This window comes from Acanthopagrus latus, chromosome 8, assembly GCF_904848185.1.
Source record: "Acanthopagrus latus isolate v.2019 chromosome 8, fAcaLat1.1, whole genome shotgun sequence".
NCBI classification, from domain to species: Eukaryota; Metazoa; Chordata; class Actinopteri; order Spariformes; family Sparidae; genus Acanthopagrus; species Acanthopagrus latus.
In genome coordinates this window covers 15,749,631-15,771,940 of record NC_051046.1, presented here as the reverse complement: position 1 = coordinate 15,771,940, position 22,310 = coordinate 15,749,631, and the positions used below count along the sequence as shown (strand labels likewise).

Here is a 22,310-nt window from a genome sequence, read left to right as displayed (position 1 = left end):
TCTCATCAATCTGGTTTAGGGAGCTGTGTGAACCTCATGAACCTTACTGCCCTACTGGTGGGACGCTTATTAGAACCTTCGTCTTGGAGCCATACATTATTCCAACTAACTTAAAAGAAAAAAATAAATAAATAAATAACTTCTCGATGGATGCCAAGGTTTTCAAAGACACAAAATGTGTTGGTCATTTTTTTTTTCTTATTGTGTATAACTGATCCACACAACAACATTTACTGGAAAGGTTCAGCCATAAAAAGCACATGGCTCTCATGTATACATGACCCTGCGAGCAGGGTTGTGTCAGGATAAGGTTTCTAATTGACCTTTGACCACCAAAATGTAATCAGTTCATGCCTGAGTCAAAATTGAATTTTTGTGACAACTATTGCCAGTGCAAAGGCATAACAAGTTGTTAAGTAAACCTTAAAACAACTAAAATCTCATTCCACATTTGTGTCGTAATCTAATTAAGAAATCCTGATTACATGTAATCTGTTACTACCCTATCCTGACTGCAACATTATTGATACTTTTAAAAAAAAGTAATAGGGAAGTAAAACTGAACTCCAGCATGACTAGGCATGGTAAAATAATTTTTAAAAAATCTGCATGTAACATTTCCAATTACTCCCGCAATTTGACAGATTGGGGCTAAAATGATCAGTCACGCCTGCTTAGTGCCTGTCTGTTAGAGGATTGCTACTACAGGTGAAAGGAGGAGAGTCATAAATCTAACTGGTGTTCACTGAAGCTGAGGTCAACTGAGGATGATCCCTTCCCTCAGAAGGAGGGAAAGATCCAGGAACAATGTCTACAAACAAACTGCGACTGGAGAACCATTCAGCGTCTTCATTTTTTCACTGTGGTCGAGCTAATCCTTCAGGAACAGATGACTCCTACGGGGTAATACTCATATTAGTCACTCATCATTTATCTCACCTCTCGTCTGTACTCCATTACCATCAGAGTGGTTGCTAAATCATTTAAACAACTGTAGCTGACTCAGAAGCTGGGTTATGGTCACTGATCTGCAGGGTTTGAAATCTGGATGGTTTTTGGATAAACTGAGAAGAAAAAGTGAATGCAAACAAGGCCCTCCCCTACCTCTGAAACTGCTGTGATGTTACAGTTGGCAGTCCCCAACTGATCTAAAGAAAACGCTCGGTGGCTAACAGTACAGAACACACTGTACAGTTATGCTGGACATCTCCCAGGTGTGAAAATGTGCGAGTGTTTAAAAACTGACCATGGATCTAAGTCATTTTTTCTGGCTGTATTTTCTGACTCATGAAAAATGGCAAAGGCCAGAGCACATTACACCCTCCAACACGAAATACAAACACCTGTGCACTAAACTGAGCATTTGGACAGAGCTGCTACAACACAATAATATCAGTACACGCACAGAGTCCTCACTTATAGGGGAATTCCTTTTATTTTCAATAAGGAAATGGTTTCCCAAAATCTCACGAGGTGGGTTGTTAGGGTTGTTGCCTCATCTCAATTGTCAAGATCAGTAAATAGTCAGCATTGACTCTGGAAATAAATTCTTTATGGCAGTTTGTCGAGTTAAACTTCAACTCTGACGCATGTTTCCACCGTCGTCTTCCTGCAACTCACCTCTCGCGAGATTTTAGAGCGAGACCTCTCCTCGAGCTAGACTGGCAATTCTGGTTCCAAAAAGGATCGTATTTATCAAAAAGGTTTTTCCTCGGAAATCATATCCATTAGGTTGTCAGACACTTACCCCTAGATTCCAGGCGTTGCGGCTGCGATATGGTTGCCAGAGCTGATCGCGGGCTGCAGCCGCATCAAGCTGCACAGAGCAGATCGAGGAAGGAATGGCATCGTGCCTTGGGTCAATTTTCAAAATAACACAACCTGCACAGACTCAGGATTTAACAGCACAACAAAGTCAGAAATACTTACAATAAAAGGACGCAAAGCAGACAAATGATGAAACGATCTAAATACGTAGCCTACTGACCCCGTATAAAAGTGCGTAAATCAAGAAAGCGTGACAAAATAATCCCAATCTGAGCACGACAACAGTATCAGGCAGGAATCTAGAAAGCGATTTAACTATAGGTTAAAATAAATATCTGTCATTACAGTGCTATTCCCTTTGTGTCATTTATCATAATGTTACACATATGTCTAATAATATAAATAAATAAATATAAAACATGAGATGGTGATGCATTTGAAATACATCTGTGCCATTAAATAATGTTCTAGGTTGCAGTCAGGCAATTAATGCATCCTCCATGTGAAAAGAGAGTAAAGCTGCGCAGTGAGCTAAGTGTCAATAGCTTCGGCCTTGGAAACAGCTCTCCTCTCCAGGTGGAGAGTTGAGCCAAGGTTGAGCTCGACTGAAACCTAACAGGTTAGAACACATGGTCTCTTTTTAATGGTTTCGTGCAGCTGCAGAGAAAACAGATTCCATTTGGCAATACTCAAACTGAAAAAAATTCCCAATGGCACATTTACATAGACTCTGAGCAGAAAACAGCCATCCACTACGTATTTTTTCTCCGTGAGCCGCTTGACAGGAAATAAAGGAAATAGCAGGAGAAGCGGAGAAAAAAAATGGAAACTCTACTCTCTGCAGCAGGACTTGGATTCATGTGACCTCTGGGGATTTATATTCACTCAAAACAACGTAAAAATAAAACGCGTATATGGCGCAGTTACACCGAATGTGTAAATTTGACCCGTGTTGTCATCAGGCAGAGACCAATTCACCCTCTGCAAGAACCTCTGAAGTTAACCTCTCCGTAAGTGCTGGCACTCATTTCGGCAGGTACACAGTGTATACAGACGACTAGGTGAGTAAGTCGGCCAGTCAGCCAGCCAACCAGTCAGTCAGGGTTGGAGGCAGGGGCTCCCCAGCGAGCGGTGCAGCTGTGCTACTGACAGATCGGTGCAGGGCAGCGTGCAGCCGGCCTCTCCAGACCTTGGCACATCAAAGCTCCCGGCCCCATAGCAAGCCCCCCTGTAGCTCCCCAGCCGGCCACTTCAAAAGACTTTTGGGCGCATCGCAGATTCCCATCAAAGGGCCTGGACGCGGCGCTCACCCACGCAAGCGAGCCAGCCAAGGAGATATGATTAAAAGCACATTATTGGGGGGGGAGGTTTAGCAGGAGCGGAGTGGAGGGAAAAGAAGACAGGATATCAGGCCGAAGGGATCATTCTTTACCTTTCTCACATATTCCCACTCTCCCTCTCACTCTTCATCCCTTTTACAAAATAACGCCGCTCCTGCCAGTTCCTAAGACGATCAGAGCGAAAAGATGACAGAATTTGACACGACCGCGGCGCAGCCCCGCTCTCTCATAATCTCTTTCTTTTTTTCAAATGCCTCCTCTTTTTCTTCCCTTCTTCCCCCCCCCCCCTTCTTCTATCCTCTCTTACCCCTCAAGGTCACGTCTCAGGTCATTTAATATAAGCCACTGGCTACACAGCCAATTCACACCTGAAATTGCCAGTCGGTAGCAGCGAGTGGCCTTGAATGGTGGCATTGTTGTCCCTGTGGGGGGCTCAGACAGCAGCACACCAGCCAGTGGGCCACAATGGGAGCCTTAAGGCCTGGAATAATTTGACTAAATGCATGGGATTTGCAAGTGCGGATTATCACCGTTCAGCCACGCAACAGACCAACCAACAAACCAATCAACCCCCCACCAATCTGACCAGTTCAAGCAGCATTGTTTTTCGGGTGAGAACGCTACAAGCGAGCTAACGCCGACCTCACTGTTTGACTTTAGTACAGTGGCGTTGATTAAAACTCCGGCTGGAGCGCACACTTCTATGCACACATCCGCATTCGTTTTTTTTTTTTGTTTTTTTTCCTTTTTTTTTCTCAGACCAGATTTATTTTGGGAAGCCCTTTGTGTCATAACACGGGTATTTTGGGGTTTTGGCTATGCACGTGACGCCGTCAATACGCTTCTCTTTAACTGTCCAAGACGTGCATCTCAATTTCCATTCATTTCATGCCTTGCCCCCAAGTCTTCATGCAACTCGCATATTGTTGTTGTTTAAAAGTGTCTGCTGGCGAGGCCTGGTGCTGCTGGGCCTTTTTTTTTTTTTGCTGCTCATGATAGCTCTGCTCCCATTATCCCGCCTCATTAGAGTGGATGTCCAAAATGTCAGAAGAATGTTTTATGGACTGTTGAGAAATCACTCTCCAGCACAAGTCACCCAGTGTTCTGCCATGCAGTAGAGGGAGGGAGAGGAGAAGATAAGGGGTTTATATTCTTAAAGGGTGGGGTGGAGGGAACGGAGAGGTGGGGTGGGGGGGGGGGGGGTCTGCCTTTAGAAGAGCTTAGGGCCCAGTGTGGCGAATTAAATAGAATGCCCAGACAGAATTAGTTCCAAGGCAGACTGGGTCCCATTCTATGAAACTCAACAATTAGACGGATTAAACGTAATAACTCAGCCTGCACCGCCGCAGCTGCATTATGGTTACCCCGGCACCCAGGGGGTCACTGTGTGTGTCTGTCTATGCGTGTGTGCCATAGGGGGATTTATGCACATATATGAAAAGTGACAACATGGAGAGAGAATAGAATAAACTTTGGGAAAGAGAGGTAAACACAGACCCAAACATTTGGGTTTTTGCACTTTGTATTCCACAAATGCAGCCGGCGGACATGTTGCTGTGGATTTTTGGGTTTCTGTATTATGATTTGATCGGGTGAACTGCGTGTGTCAAGGCCGAGCTTGTATATGTTCCATTCGAGGTATCATGCAAATGGTCCAAGACGTTCCGAAAAAGATAATGACGGAAAGACATTTGAGAAAAAGTCCAGACGTGCACGTACATTTGAGTGGAAGGAAAAGCTGTCAGATCACACTCCTCCAGTCCAAACATCACACACATGCATGCAGGCCGGAGTTGCGGCTGTCTGAGTGGCAGGTTGACTGATTAACTTACTGACTGGCTGATTTGCTGACTGACTGGGTTTTGGAACTGACTGCCTGACTGCAGCCCCCGCTACCCCGTCAACCACCTGTGTGTAAAAGGCCCTTTGTCAACGAGGCCTAATTTGATCTGACGCACCCTACACATGTGGAACAGCTCAGCAGCTCCACACTCTTTTCGTCATTGCGCTGTGTGTGCATGTGTGTGTGTGTCAGGAAGGGAGAAGACACGTTAGAGTTAGAGAGAGAGAGAGAGAGAGATGTTGGCTGAGGAAGAAGTGAAGCAAAGAGAAGTGCAAAAAAACTTTGGTTCACCTCACGCAAACTCTGGCCTTCACCACTTCTTCATTCTCTCGCAGATCTAACACTCATCAACTCTTCTCTTGTAGTGTCGCCCACAAAGAAAAAAAAAAGAAAGAAAGAAAAAATAGCAACCCTAACAACATCCACACTCTCACGCAAAAAAAGGGAAATTGCTCCACCCCGAACCAGGCAAAAAGAAAGATTTGTGTAGTTACACAACAGTTTTTGTAGTTGTGGCCATATCTTCTATTGGACATGAGCAGTCAGATGATCAGACAAGCAAATACTTTGGCCACTTTCATCGAAATATAAAAGTACAGTAGAGCAAAGCTGGATCTGTGAGCTGGTCTTTAAACTGTGATTAAGTCACAACTGACAAACACTGACTGAAGTGTGATGATTTTAATGTTGCCTTTGTTTTCTCTTGAAAACAAGTTGGCTCATATTTCATTTTCTTTAAAACCTCCCGGTGCTTTCCTACCCTGCCTCTCGTTTCAGAGATGTTGCCATGTTTCAACAACTCAATAAAAAACTTTAGTATAATATCAATATGTGCCAAAAGTGTGCAAGGTAGACAAAGGGGGGAGGGGGGGGCATAGCACCAGAGTAACCACTTACCGCTGCTGTTAGCCAGTTAGCTCAGTTAGCTGTACAATTAATAGCCCTTTTAGCTGACCAAGCTGACTTTGTTTCTGTTGAGCACGTATGAAACGTGAAAAGTTGAGCTCATCTTGGTTTTGTCGAAGAGAAAATACAGAATTCAGAAGGTGTGCGGTTGTATTTTTGTTTTTTTATGAGGAAAACAACAAGTGTTTTTGTTTCACTAAAAGCTCAGAGGCTTGCAAAATGCAGGAAATGTGCTATCCGCAGTTTCAATGATTCAGTGAAAAATTACGGGAGGATTCTATTGGAGTATTACCTCTTCAAGAACAGTTGGCTGGGGCTCGCTGGTTAGCTTGCTAATTGAGTCTGCAACACAACATAGTGACGTCTTTGACAAGCTCAAAATGTAAAAGTAAAAATAAGATTCAAATGAGCAGTATTTCCCTCCACACAAAGACTTTCTGAACCTTTTAACAACTGGAGTGTGGAAGGTAGCAACTAAGCTTTTGACGTAAAGCACAACTGCCTTTCGCAGCCGCACAAGAAACAAGTCCTTCTCTCTCCTATACATTGCAAACTTTGCCTCGGCGCCATCAACCCTATGACCTCTTTGCACCCGTTGTGCATAGTCAGTGTCTGAGGACCCTCCCTAATTTTAGGTGAAACAGAGCAGAGCCAGCAAAAACCCGGCAGCAGGGACAAGGCCTGTAGTGTAACAGAGCTAGTCCAGATCTGTATGAAACCCGATCAACAGACAGACTGAGCTCGAGGAGACCGGGAGGGGTCGGACCGCTGTCAGTTCTGCTGCTGTCAGGCGCGCAGACAGGTAAGTCTATCTGAAGTGTAGCAATGAGCAGAGACGTGGATGGATTTTTTGGTAATGCAACAGGTTGTAAGAACCGCGGGGCAGATACAGATTCGGTTGCACGAAAGCGATGCGAATGATCTCTGATTACAAATGACAGTTAAAGATTTCCAGAGATGTTTTGCAGAGCTGCAAATCATTTCAAGAGTGAGAGACATGCTTTTTTTTTTTTTTTTTTGTTGAGTGCTAATACCTTTCACTCAGGGTATTTGTTAAGTCGTTTTAAGTGTTGCTTAAGAAAAAAAAAGAAAAAGAAAAACACAGAATTCTACATAATCTAGAATTAGCTGTGGGGTGTTTCTCTTTCCTCCCGTTTCACCTCTCCCTCTCTCTCTAAGTGCCTCTCTCCCTCTGTCTCCCTACCTCTCACCCTCCCACAGGTCAGCACAGCTCTGGCCCTCTCCTGTGTATTTAAAGTAATTGCTCATGGCAGTCAAGGTGTCTGCATAAGGGCCTGTCATAAGCAATCCACTGGCATGAGTAGGGGCCTTGTGCATGAACCTAATCCAGTCAGTGAAGCCAAATGGACGGATGGAGGGGGTTAAGGAGTTGTTCAACAGGAACCTGAAAAAAAAAAAAAAAAAAAAAAAAAAGTTGTGTTGGCTTTTAATCCGCTCAAAGTAACATGAAAATGAAGCCGAGCCACTTCTATTATGTTGAAAATGATTATTTCTCCGCAGTTTCATGTTTTTTTGCATAGGCACCTGAAAAAATAAATTCAGCTGTTTTCATCCCTGCTCTGTCATTTGGGTCATGCAGCCTCTCCTGTGAATTTACAGTGCAACACACTATATTTATGGTTATTATCACTAGACTTTCCCCCTGTCCTGTTCTGCACTTGTGTCTAATCAGTACACTGTCAGACGTAGTGCTTTTCTTTTCTTTTTTCTTTTTTTTTTTTGCACAAGAGAACAGGGCTCTGTATTTGCTTTCACACTGTGAGGGCTGTTTGCTGAAGGCCTTCGACACACACAGAAATTCCTAACCCACTTACCCCACTACCACGCCAAGTTCTGTAACATGTTCGGAAACAGACAGACAGACAGACAGACAGACAGACAGGACAGGAACTAAGGGGCCAAGACCAAACGTCGACCCTCTCTGGGACATGGCGACTCTGGTCAGACACAGCAATAAGAAGTGGAGCCCCCGGCCCCAGCAGCCAGACTTGAGAGGAGACGACTTAAGGTCCTAAGTGTTTGGGAAACAGGCCCATCAATGTCAAAGCCTTTTATTGCTTTGGCTTCCTATTGCTTTTCCCTGCTTGGGGGTTAGTATGAATCTACTCCCAGCAAAGGCAGCGGGATGGGTTCATCTTTCATCAGTCATAACCTTGGCAATTAAGTACACACACATGAGGAATGACCCAAGATTAAAAGAGAAAAGGTCACGGGTTGCTTTAAGTGGGTTGTGAATGAGGCGTTGTTGTTGATATGTGCACATAGCATCATTGACATTTTTGCAATTCCTTTCTATTTTGGGTATTTCCTTTTACGACGTCCGTGTTGACACTTAAATACAGAAAATCAGTGAATAAGTGAACAGAATGTACTTCAGGGTTAGAGGTGATGGCAAATGTGGGATAATGACATAGTCTGACCAAACTAACCTCAAGAGTATGTTATATAAACATCATACACAACCAACAAAAGTGCACACGGGTCAAATTTGCATTTGGTTGAAATGTAATACTATTTTTATATTTATATAAAATGTACGTATTTATATTTATCTATATTTGAAAATGAAAAATAAAGTTAGCAATACGGTAAAAAAAAAAAAAAAGCGAATTTCTGAATATCTTCACATTCAGTATGTCACCCATGTTCTTTAATGACAGCGTGGACTCAAGCTGGCATGGACTCCACAAGTTTCTATAAAATCTGATGACTCATGATATCCCAGCGAGCTCTGACCCGCTTCCAAAGCTTTTGGTGATTTCACAGATCACCCGGCGCTCTCCATGCCAGCTGGAGTGCATGCTGTCATTACAGCAAAAGGGTGGAATACCAAATACTAAGATACTCTGATATTTAAGGGCAATTTTTCACAATTCAACTTGTCACTTAAATTGTTAACCTTGTTCATCATGTGCAATGGAAATAATAGCACTACAATGGAAACCGATTCAAGATAGAAGTATTTTGACTGGCATGGACTCCACAAGTTTATATAAAGCCCAATCCATGCCAAGTCGAGCACATGCTATCATTAAACTAAAGCAAAGGGGGAAATACCAAATACTAACATATTCTGAATTAATTTACATTTGAAGATTCAACTTTTCACAAACATTGTTATGCTTGATTATGATTTGTAAGGAAAACAATATTTTTCTGACAGTAAAGATGTAACGTGACAATTTAAAAATGCAATTGTTTCAATTTACATACTGGCCATTCCCCTGGTGTACATGCATTATTAGGCTGATTAAACAACATTTAGTTTCTTTTGCCAAGTTTTTGCACTAAAATGTGAATGAAAACTCTTTCCAGATTTCATGGAACAAATTGACAATTATAACTGATTGTTTCATAAACAATTTTACTGGAAACACAAAATTAATAACAACATTATGGCTCTTTTGTTTCAGTACAAGATACTTTGTGTTGAGTAACAAATGAGGGCTTGATTTAGATTTTCATAGCAAACAAATGACCACATGCAAAATGGCCCAAAAATGATGGAAACTCAGGCCTCATGAAGTCATATTTACTAATAAAATTAAGGCAAATAACAATGTCTGCTTTCTCGTCCAAACACTGGTTTATGGAGCTACCGAGAAACACGGCAAAACACAGGGGAATGGGAGGAAAATGGGAAACGCTTTGGTCCGAACCCAAAACTAATAATTTAGTTAGCCCTCACATTCTGCCCAAATTGTTTCAGTGTTTGTAATCAGGATCTGAATCTTTTTTTTTTTTGTTTTGTTTTTTTTTATGGCACTGAAATGTTTCTCTCTGTGTAATCTAAATATCCAACTATCTGCTGTGTGTCTTTCCATTTACGAAATGCACCTAACACATCCACTCAGTCAGTCTCGATGAGGCGCCCAGGATAGAGCAAGTGGACGGGCACTGCTGGTTTTGGCACTTGACAAACAGCTTGTTTCAATGCTTCTGACAACCCTGTGGGATGAAACCCTGCTCACACCGACACCGACACACACACACACACACACACACACACACACACACACACACACACACACACACACACACACACACACACACACACACACACACACACACACACACACACACACACACACACACACACACACACTCCTCTCACCCTCGTTTTTTCCTCTCCAAATCTCAAACCCGAGGTGAATCCGTTCCACCCGCCCTCTGCCGTGCACAGACATTTTCCTCTGCCCACCTCCCTCTGCCCGAGTGCACAAATGACATCTTTTAAGGAGAAAGTTCTGAGATGCCTAACTCTTTACTCCATTAGAATAAGTGTGGAAAATGCAACACAGAGTCAGTTGTAGAGAACAGTAAGAGCCGACTGCTGCTAGGTTATTCTAGTACACTGCCCTGAATTTATTCTTTAAATAACACCTCTCCGGCTGAAGTTTCCTGCCTCGAGCATTTCTTTAAAAACTTGTCTGACAAACGGTTTCTGTGAAAACGACAGATTGATCAGATTGCATCTGGTCCACTGCGGTGTGATTTGCACGGAGCAAAACATCTTAAATGGAAAAGGCTAAGGCCAGCTTGTTATTTACTCCAAACCAAGGCCAAGAATAAGCAGCTTAAATGTTTGAGGGAGAAAAATATCTTTTACGTTCAATTGCACTTAAAAAAAACATATTGAAAATGTCTAACTCGAGATTTGTTTTGCATTTAAACGTGATTGTTTGCCTCGTGGTCGTGGACACTTTATATAAAACTGAAACTTTGTTCTGCTTCTATGGGTCTTTCTCCCGTCTCAGGAAACTGTCACAGAGTCCAATAATATTGTCTCCCTCGTAGAAAGGGAGGCTGGCTATTGAGTCAGTTATCTGATGGGAGGCTGGGAGTTTGCGTGTGTGTGTGTGTGTGTGCGAGACAACGTAGGGGGTGCTGCCTGCTTGTCGCCAAGTCGGTCCTGAACCCACAGGGCGAAACTGCCGCAGGAAGAATCTGTGCCCCTGTGTACTACAATATCCTGTTTGGACTCAAGCTGCTCTCCCCACTCCTACACACACAGACACGCACACACACACACATAGACACACCCACACACAAACATACGCTACTCACACATCATGCTAAAGCCCCCGGCCTAAAACATACGGCTTTGTTTTCGTTGCTTTTCTGCACACACTTCTATAGAGCTGCTCTGCCGATCATGTGAGGCTGCTTCTATAGGCGTTTTAATCTGATAGGCTGTTTGGTGGTGTAAGGAGGCAAGTGTATGCGTGTGTAGGGGTTGGGTGTGAAGGGGGGGAGGGTGGAGAGGGGCTAAAAGAGTGACAATATGGAACCCTGAAGCAATCACAAATCAAACAAAGTGTTGAGGCATCTGGATTACTGGGAGGGGAGACGCAGTGCTTAGTTTGCATTGCGTGATGAACACAAGCACGGGCACACATGCTGCATCCATCCCAAGAGCCGGACATTCATTTTTATCTGTTCGTCCAGTCAGTTTATGCATCACTCTGCATACAATCACAGCAAGAGAAAACGAGAAAACAGGGCTGAGTGAACGGTCCTGTGTGCACGGACGAGCTCTGCTTCCCGTAAGCAGCCGATAAAAATTACCAAAAAAAAAAAACAAAAAAAAAAACAAGGGCAGCTGGCCCAGGGGCAGATACCTCACTTCCCAACAGAGCGCAGTGCATTTCCTGAAACTGACAACTGCTAGGACTTGTACTAGGGCCAGACACAACGTGAACGAGACAGACAGAATGACGGAGGGAGAGGAGGAGAGAGACAAGGAGGGGAGAAGAGAGAGCAGAGAGACGAACAGAGAGAGAGAGAGAGCGGGTGACTTGACCTACAGTACGGTACAATCAGGAAAAAATGCTGAAGATACTGGAGTGACACGCCAAATGGAACTTGCAAATTCAAAGAAACACATGCAAACACGCACACTCTTGTATCTTTTCCATCAGTCCTTTGCTCCGACCGAGATAGCTCCACATTCAAAGATAAAAGCTCCTTGCTCAGAGGCTTTATCTCAAACCAAAGTGGTATCAACTGTTTTTGGAACTGGCACACCACAGCTATTGTTCACAGCTCGACCAGAGCAGAAAGTCATACACACACACACACACACACACACACACACACACACACACACACACATAAAAAAAAAAAAAAAAAAAACCTGAACACTGCTGGACCACAAAAAGAAAAACAGAGCTTTGATAGAGGAGGGAAAGTGCGGTTTTGTCAATTACTTTTTCATGCATCTCCACTTCTCCCGTTCTTTCTCGCTCTACAATGGAAAAGTGGGATGGTTACATAACGAGTCGCAGGCAGGAGGAGAGGTTGATCGAGGGTAGCAGCGGTGATGATGGTGGCGGTGGTGGCTGTGGTGTTGATGATCTCGGTAATGGGCACACCCCGGCTTGCAGACACCAAAGTCATGAAAATAACCCCGACAAGGACATTTCCACTTGAGCTCAACCCTACACTTATCGTTTCCTACTCACTCTCTGTGGAAATCCAGCGGAGGCAGAATTATTAAAATCTACACTCAAAAATCTAAAACAATTTAAAATAATAATAATAACCAAAAAAAAAGAGTTCAGTGATTGTAGCCCGCCTGGCTGCCTGTTAGTGAAGAGAGGTGGAGGGAGAGGAGGAGTGATGTTGTTACAGCACAGCCTGCTGGTCAGAGAGGGGAGTGTATTTGGTCAAATCCCCTCCTCCACACACAGCATTACTGCTGACGTTTGGAGTTTTTACGCTGCTGTGTTATTTCAGCATTTTGGGTTAACGTGACCTCTTTATCACTAACAAAACAAGCATAGATGAAAAAATCTGCATGTGACATTAATAAACCACATATGACCACGTTAGTCTCAGTACTTCTGTTATGCTTTATAAAGAAATCACAAACACACTTGGTGTGTTTTAGAGCATTGCTCAAGGACTAAACCTCTTGTTCAAATCCTGCTGACCTCCCTGCAGTCTTGTTACAAGTTATCTAAAATGTTGTTTATTTTTTCCACCTAAAATTATTTTTCTTACTTTCAGGTGCGATGAGGACCAATTTTAACATTAACTTTTCACTAACCAAAACTACGTTTTGTTTTTTTTTTTTTCAAATTGTTCTTAAAAAGATATGATCACCATATTAAGAAAATCATTATATTTTCTGGAAATGTAGAGTTGTTAAGTTACCACAGTGGCATTTTAAAAGAAACTGCAAGACACACACAAGTGTTTTAAGGGCTCAAACCATTTTATAATCTAAACAAAAATTTTTGAATGCACTGAAACATAATTTAACTAAAAGTGTAGGGATAATCTGGGACACACTAGTGCCATTAAATGAATAATGAAACTCATGGAAAATGCAACCTGAATATTTAGAAAATATTATTATAATTTTTTTTTTTTAAATGTATTGTTTATTTGGTGTTTATTATTAGCATTTCTAAAATCCTGGCTACAGCAGTTTTAATCGTGGCCAAGATGGAGAAAGGATTCTGGTGATCTGTTCAGTGTGAATCAGGCTGTTTGATGTTTCACAGTTTGTTCCATCCCCCCACCCTCTGACTCAGCTTGAAACATCCACCGTACATGCAACACCCTGCCCCGCATGTGGTCGACATACAGTATTTTTGTGAGCGAACTGTGGAACATTATTATCACCTCTGTCACCACTGAATCATCTCTGATGAGATCACCAGCCAGTTTAGCACTGACCTCCTTTACAAACACAAGGTTTTCTTTTATTTGCACTGTTGTCTGTATTTGTTTGATCATTTTTATATGAAGTGTTTATTTTGGCATCATCTATGTCTCACCTAGAACACAGCATGGGCTTGATCTACAAACATTTAATATTACAAATCGCCCCGTTTATCTTTAACTCAAGGTCAAGTAGAATCTTTAAATTGAAGGTTAATAATTTATATCTGTATTTTAAGTGATGTAGCTAGGGTGTGACTTCTACCCTCTCTTCATTATACAGCCAACAGAGGCCTTCAGCAGCTGGTCAAGTTTATTCACACCCACACCCACACACACACACACACACACACACAATGAACACCAACTTCAGGAGAGACAAACCAGGGATAGTGACATATCATACACAAACCATCTTTGGGGCCCCCTCAAAAAAAATAATGGGTAAAGGGGCCCCTGATAGCAACTGTAAATCTCCTTAAACCTCCCTTAAAGGCACTAGACTGTGCACCGCTGCTGCTTCAGTGTTGATGCTTTACATATTGATGACCACTAGCTTTGTAATGTGGGTTTCATTTGCAATGTGGCAACATTAAAGTTGTTGAGTTATGAATTTAGGTTTTAATTGTCCAGGTTTTTAATATAATTTACTGGAAATAAAGAATATTAGATTTCATACATTTTTCACTGGTGTCGGAGTACTTTTAAATTAATGGCCATCAGTGCTGGTTGGACGGGCCTCCTGGGAATTTTTGCCCAGGGCCCCCGACAACCAACTGCACATAAATACTCATTCAGACAAATTCAGAATATCACCGTCACGGCTCATCTGATAGACCATTATCATGACACGCTCCCCTCATTTAGTATAAAGCCATTAACTGTTTTAACTCAACTCTTAAAAAAAGAAAAGGAGGAAAAAAAAAAAAGAAAAAAAAAACGCAATACATTTAATGTGATTTTGTGCATTTTTACGATCCCCGGGTCCAGCAGCACTTTGATCCACAGATACCCTCTCTGACTTCCCTCCCAATTTCTCTGACAGGCTTTGAAAGAGAAGGATAAAACAGAGCCATAAAATTACAGTAGTAGGCTGGAAAAGACTTTACAGCACATATACACTTCAAGTATAAAGAGACCGGCCTTTCAGCACTAGAAGAGACTTATTTAGAGGGTTATTAGTCCCTGCATCGGCCCCTGGGGGGTCTTTCATTATGGACTGGGTTCTATATGGCTCCTATTAACAGCAGTGGGAAAAATACACTGGGGGGAGTTGAAAGAAGTGTGCGCGTGCCTGTGTGTGTGGGAGTGGAGGTGACAGACACACGGCTAAGGCTTACCTGTTCCCCCCCCCCATACTGATTTATAGCTCTTCTTTCACTTCGCTGCTTTAAAACATCTGGTTCCAGAGGCATTTAAGGTCTTGACTGATAACCTGCCGACTGCCTCTTAATCTCCAAACACAGTAAATATATGATACAGAGCAACACACAGGCACAAAAAAAGCCCTCTTCTCTTTTCACTTTAATCCTCCACATTGCTTATCTGTTTCTTCAAACTGCCAAGATGCTATCTAGTCAGGAATCCAAACCAAGACACACTGTGGTTGGATTTCTCTAAGAAGCAGAATGTGCACCAAATTCCAGTATACTCACTGTGGTGAAGCTGCGAATGTGTGGCTGCGAGTGCGCGCCTACAGCGTTTCTGCAGAGCCTGGCGATGGCGGCGCGATAGAGACAGAACGCAGGGGGAACTGACTCTGGCCACCGTGTTGTCTGTCGCAGTAGTCAAAGTGATAAAGAAAAGTTCTGAGGATGAGAGTTCAATTGAAAACATCTTTCAGAGAAATCACTTTCAATGACTCTTTGCTACAAGGTACTACCAGGAAGAGGAAGATACTGAGGCAGGCAGATTCTCAGAAAAGTAATGCTGTGCGCTTATCTCATGGTCAGGTAACTTTTCAATTGTTTCACTGCAGTGCTCACCAAGATAGTGTTTCTAATACCACACAGACTGCATTTTAACATATTTTACACAGTTACACAGATAAATTTGCTGTATTTATTTATTTATTATAGGTGCTCCACATTACGTAGTTCGGTGGAAAAAAATAACTGAATAAATAAGCTGCCCTCGTAGGGAAATACTGTCTGAGGCTAGAATGGCAGCTGCTTAGACAGTTCCTGCTTACTTACTTGCACAATTCAAATGGGATCACCAAGTTATTTGTCTCTTGCCATCCTCTACCATACACATTTTTCTGAAATTAGGTCCCATAGTGGGGAAGCGGGACTTCGCCTCTCTATAAATGAAAAACAGCGGGAAAGAAAAAGCTGTTCATATAACTTTGTCAACGAAATTGAAAGGTTGTTTTTTTTTTTCCAAGAGAACTGATTTCCGTGTTTTTTCAAGACTTCTGCAGAGCGGCAGGTAACCCGAAGACGTATAAAGTGTTGAAATTCCTCTATGGCAAGCCTAATATAAACCTGCAGTGAAGATATTAACAGTGCAGAGCTTTAGTTTCCATTTCACTTCCAAAATTGGGTGTTAAATGCACAGTCTAATGTAATTTTAGCTGGCCTAAATACCTTAATGTCAATGTTATATAAATAACCCACCTCTCGCTATCTAAAATAAAGTGAGCGGATATTTTAGAACAAAGAAAATACACCAGATCCCTCCCACCTCATAATGTGATCGGAGGCTGTATCCTTGATGGGATGCCAGGCGGCCCATTTTAGCCAATTCAACCTCTGCTGACCCGAGCCCAGCCTTAGTTCAAACACACAGAGAGGTGTTCATTCAGACAGGTGGGGCGGGCACTCAGCCAGGGTGGAAGCACATGTACGCATGGACACACACACACAAAACGCATGCACCACATTTTGAGTTCCCCTGTGGTCAAAGCGTGGGCCACAGCGTTGTAGCTCCCCTTCAGTCAACCCCCTCTCCTCTCCAACAGGTAAACGCCCTGGCCCGGTAGCATATCCCTGCTTCTGCGTGTAAGAGGGGAGAAACCACAGGGCCCCACAGACGAGCTCCATCAACAGGCCCTCTATTCATCTCCACGGCCGGAACACTGGGCTCTCTGACGAAGCTCCGGCACCTGGCTGCGGATGGACGCAACATCAGAGGCTGGGTGGCGGCAGCACTGGTCGCCACACCTGAATAAACCCCCCCCACCCCCCCACCCCCCATCCCCCGGCCCACATCAAATGGCACCACTGGCCTATTTGAAAACCTAAGAGCACGGGACCTGAGAGAGTTGAGCAAAGAAAAAAAGAAAAAGAAAAAAAAAAAGGCAGCCAGGAGAGTTGAGGAGGGCTATAGGATTGGCTGTACAAACAGGCCACTCAGGTGCTGCTGCAGACTACTGTTTTCATTAACAGGAGTGATGAAGAAACTGAGCCCGGCGCAGGAGAGAGAGGAGGGGGAGAACGTGGCGAGAGAAACACACACACAAAAGACGATAGAGTGTATTTATACAGGTGCCTCCAATATTGGAGCAGGGAGGGAGACACACCTCGAAGAGACAGGGAAGCATCTATACCAGGTCTGAGAGCCCTCCAGGTTCTGACTGGGTTGGGCCTTACTTTGATTTCTCCACAGCCAGAGTAAACTGGGATTAGGGTAAGTACAATCTAAATGCAGTCACATACTAATCATGGTGGATATACTTTATACTTATAGCGGGGCTCAGCAGTAACGATTGCAACATTGCCACTGGCAATCCTTTTGAGTAACTGGCAACCAATTCAGTGGCAACCATTCCTTAAAACACAAAAATAGAATCAGTGTATGTGTACATGCATGTATATACCGTAAATTCTCTGTTTATGTTTATATGTATGTAGATATATTACAGTAAGTTTTTTCCACAATCATCTTTATGATTATAGGATGATATATGATAACAGTAGTACCAGTACTACTTGTTTCTTGTTTTTTTTCTTTTTGGTCTTTGAAAATTGAAAGAATGCTATAAATACAGAAAATATCAGATGTCATTTAAAGGGAATGTAAGTAAGAATGTTTTCAGTTTTGGCAACCAGAAGTTTATGCCTGCATATCAGCCTGGCAACCACGTTTAAGGGAGCATTGATCCTCCTCTTGTTGGCATGCCACCACTACTATTTACTGCACTGAGTGCACGGGACTCTGCTCAGAAGTTTCTGGTCACGTCAAGAAGATGCAAAATGTAAAAAAATAGTATTGCATGATCAGGGCCTTGGTCCGATCTTACACCAGTTCTCATATTCCTTTGACTATTTTGACAAGAAGAAAATAATGCTGTCAGTCTTTTTCTATTATTGATATGTCATCTAAGGTCTTTTGCCAAAATACAAGCTGCATTCATAAATGTAAGGTTTTACTATGTACATTAAATGCCTTTTTTTAATGTATAATGATAACTGACAAACATTTAAATGACTTGCTTGCTACAGTTAGCTTCCATTAATACAATTCTCAGTTTTACTACTCAGACTACTTACTTCCTGTCCAGTAATTAATATAATTTTGCAATCATTAATGAAGATGAAAACCTTTCCAAATCATCTGGACTTTATCATCAGTTTTTTGTTTTTGTTTTTTTCCTTAGTGGTTAAATATCCTAAAGCAACTTCAGTTAAATGGGGCTTTAATAATTTAATTTAGTGCAATTACGTTGGTTCATTAGTTTAATTTGTATATTTAACCTCAACGTTATCATGCTGCAATCTATTAGGACAAACATTATTAAATAAAAACATTCCAAATGGCCAAAGTGGCTGCATGGAAAACTGAAGTGTAAAGGAAACCAACAAACACACTAACTGTCATTAATATTGTCCACTGAGTGTGTAATTGTTAACAGCACTCGGGCCTAATCAAAACAAACACTCCTCCAGTTTTGCTTTGCCCCTAAACAAAAGAGGGAGCAGCTATGACATCACAGCGCTGCTCAGTGAGTCATGTTGTGAAAACAGCAATTTCCTGACTTCATTTTCATTTTCCATTATCTGTTTTCTTGTGGTGCATTTGTGGCGGTGAGGAGACGCTCGCGCCACAGACAAAGCTGTGCAAGTCACAGGGGGAAGCTGGGGTCAGTCCGGCTCCGCCACATTCTAAAACACACTCCTGAGGCCACACATAAATCATACACATTCAAAAACATACGGTGCATTTGTGTTCCAGAAGTCTTTTCACGGACTTATTTTTAAAATTTTATTTTATTATTTACTATTATTATCGGTCTTTCAGACAGCATTTAGAGTTAGCAGACTGTCATGACGTTTGAGCATATTTACAGGAATGCTCTTCATTTTTTTCCATATGCCAGCATCCAAAGAAAAAAACCCTCATCTTGTTTCAATTCAGACTTTGGGGACAAAGAACAAGAAAACACAAGTTTCTTCTATAATCTTTCCTACAGAACACATTGTCAGATAAGAGAAAACCTCATGTGAGTACACCAACTATTGTTTATGCCTGTCTATTTCTGGTGCTGACTCAGTCCGGTTCATGGGTAGTAACTCATGCTGATTTTGGACTGAACCCTGCTCCACCGCACCACACCAGGATACTCACTAAACCAGCATGGCGTGACAGGCTCACTTCAGTCCACCGCTGTGTGCAATCCGGGCGGATTTAAGTGGAGCTAATAGAGCCGAAATGGCGCTCGTATCGTTTCCAACCACTGCACACAGAGCAGTCAATAATCTGGATGCATCATGTTGGTGAGAGTATCTTTTTATTTGGTCTGGCCGGTTTATTTATGCAGGGCTCGCTTGCTGAGTCGCTGGATTTTCCAAAGTGCGGTGAGAGGCCATAAAGCGGGCCATTCTCCCAGTCACTGATGGTCCTTTGCCATAAAACCCTCCCAGAACCACCAACACCACCAAGGGGGAGTAAACACTCTCGCCCCTATAAGAGCAGCACGAGGGCCTTTATTAATGCGGGACGGCCACTGTCAAACGCACTCTTTAATTAAGCACTTCATGAAAAAGCCTTTTATTGGCTTGGGTGTGACGTATATGTCATAAAAGATGGCTTTCTGATTCTCTTTTTGGCCCCTGGTTGGAGCATTCGCTCCAGTGGCCACTGATCTCTCTCTGTGGAAGAACAGTAAAACTTTAAACACACAGCATCATCTTTTTCTCTGTAGTAAGCCATGTGTGATTTAGATTAGTATGCCCCGATCCAAACTGGAACTTGTTTTACAAGTCTAATATAAAACTTTAGTTCCTTTTTTCACGTGTACTTAAGTGTCACATATCTCTCATTTAAGTTATCTATATAACACTCAGGAATAAAACGGATGACTTTTATTGCAGCAGACCTTGCGGATACACTGGATATATCCTCAATGTTGTGTATGTTGTTAAATCATACTGGAAAAGAAACTTGTGGCCGGCAATGACCTAGGGTGTGCCCCCTGTACATCGGTTTGGCTAATATTATCAGCTGGTATTGGTCCACATATTGTCCAAAATGCACAAATATGAAAACTTTATAAAGTTACGTTATAAAGCACAATATCCTTGTTCTAAGTGTTTGATGACCACATTTGACGAATCATTGCAAAAAATGTGTTTATTGGCCAATACGTGGATGTCGAATTTTCAGCAGTTGGGCTCTAACCTGTCGCTGGCTTCCCCCTCAGTGTGGGCAGGATTCATACCTGATCTTCATAACAATGCTGAGTGAATCTGCAGTGACAACATCTTCAATGCAACACAAACAGGAATAATGGAGAATATCAAAAGTGTTTTGTGTCCTTGAGTGAGATGAAAGACCACTACAAAAAAGGAAGAGAGTTTTCGAATTCTAAATCAGAGTGCAGACGACAAGACGATTCCAGATTCTGATGATTCTCTCTGACCAATTAGATGTCTGAAGTGCGATCTAGCCACCTTTTAGTGTTGATTCAGCTTGCTTGGAACTTTTGCCAAAGGAAAAACCAAAAGACTAAAGGGTCCCAGTCCCAGCATCCAGTGGAAATGAGGTTAAAGTAATGAACTGAAAACCTGTTGTAATGTTTGATGCTGCCCCATAACTAACTGGTCACATCTCAGTAAAATGTAGTGCAGGAAAAAAATAGGTCACGGTTCTGTTTCTTCATAGCCCGCTGAAAAGGGTTCGAGCTTTCTAAGTCAAAGTTCACCACCAGACGTTGGTGGGCAGCGTTGCTCTTTATGTTCAAATGAGAGACAGTGGCAGATGATGCTTTCCCCCACAGTCTGTGATGCACGAGCAAGAACAACAAGATCTTCTGCAATAAATTAAGCATGTTCAGACAAAGAGAAAAAAGCTGATTCAGTTCAGCCTGAAATTGGATTTATCTTTAGTCTGTAATAGTGACATATCAACTAGAAACATCTTCCTTAAGCCCACACCTGAAAATGTTTCAAATAATCACATGTTTACCAAATGCAGACGCAGCACGAAGGCAGCGGTGACCATCTGTGTTGGAGTTTGTACGAGAGAGTCCTGCACACACTGCAACAATCAGACCCCGACGTCCCCGTCCAGCACCGTGCCTGCAGAAGAAGCTAGTTTCAATTTTGACTGGGCCACGCTGCCAACGTGACTGTTGCATTTATGCCGGTTGTATTTTGGGAAAGTGAGAGCAATTAAACTAATTCTAATACGTCCAAGTGAGTAAAGGTAGAGTGGAGGTCAGCAACCACATAAAAAGCCTGGAGTCTGTAATGAGATTAACTACTGAATCTGTCCATGCACAGCTCCGCTGTCCAGAGAATATGAATCAATGTGTGGCTGTTTTACTGTTTCTGTCTTTTTTATGCTCTAGAAATTGGCAGAGAGTCAAGAAACTGGGCCACAATTTGTTCTTTTCTTTCTTAGTTTCTTTCACTATCTTTTCATACAGGAGCAGCGCCCGGGCAGCTTTTCTTGCTGCAGGGCAGGAGGCCACGGGTCTTACCCCATCCGTTTGTGTGCGTATGTGTGTGCGTGCATTTGTGTCTTGCGTATGTGCCCAAAATGGGGCCCTTGCCTCGTCGAGTTTTTCATTCTAATACTTGGCAGCAAAGCCAAAAATATTAAGAGGATTTATTGGATATTTTCACACTAGATTCACAGCTGAATCTTGCATAAAGCCCCATAAAATAACTTCTTAGTCAGCACATGTTTTGGAGCACAAGGCTGAGGAGAAGGGGTGGATGCTGCTTGGGGGGACTTCTATCACAAACATTTGTCAAATTGACAATATTCAAGGTTTAAAAAGACTCCTGTGACAGAGAGCGGGGAACGCATTTCTGATTTTTTCCTCTTGACTGAACACCATATGTCTGAAACACCCCTCCGTGCCATCAATATCAGAGTACAGTGCAGAAGACATGCACACAGAGGCCACACAGACAAAAAGTCAATTTGTTGTTCAGAGCTCTGCACAAAAGACGCCAGTTGCTCAGCAGAGAGAGGCCCCTACTTGAAGAAGACAGGCCGTGATGCATGTGTCTCCGCCTGCGGTCCCTCCTGTGGCGCTGCAGTGGGTTTTTCATTGTTTATCTCCGGCTAGCTTGTAGGAGGGGAACTAATTAAGAGCTGTCTGCAGGTGGCCCATGCAGGCTTTTACAGGTCTGAGAGGAGACGAGGAGGAGAGGGGAAAAACCGGCCACACCCAGCCGGAGGAAGGGGCAACTGCCTAAGGTCACAAGATGATAGACGTGACTGATCTGGCGCTGCTGGACGGAGAAGAAAAACAGGAGAGTTCTTTTCTCTGTTGCGTCCACGGAGAGGCAGAGAGATGAGAGGCCAAA

At 42.8% G+C, this 22,310-nt stretch overlaps 1 protein-coding gene across 13 annotated transcripts in view; it reads right to left on the bottom strand.

Annotated features, from left to right (window-relative positions):
• Positions 1-22,310, bottom strand: part of kcnq1.2 (potassium voltage-gated channel, KQT-like subfamily, member 1.2) — a 171,653-nt gene that overhangs the window by 109,540 nt on the left and 39,803 nt on the right. For 2 of the 13 annotated variants that reach the window (XR_005076581.1, XR_005076582.1), the window contains one exon: positions 15,204-15,356. The exons of 5 other annotated variants lie outside the window; for them this stretch is intronic. Coding sequence is in view for 5 of the 8 variants with exons in the window: in XM_037107776.1 (XP_036963671.1) it covers positions 20,682-20,800; positions 20,956-21,068 (232 nt within the window). In the remaining 3 variants the exon portion in view is untranslated. Of the gene's footprint in view, positions 1-1,734; positions 1,817-7,148; positions 7,262-15,203; positions 15,357-15,743; positions 15,851-20,132; positions 20,801-20,955; positions 21,069-21,812; positions 22,271-22,310 lie in introns of those variants that run through there. 6 more of the 13 variants (XR_005076580.1, XM_037107779.1, XM_037107781.1 and 3 more) reach the window with 6 other exon arrangements.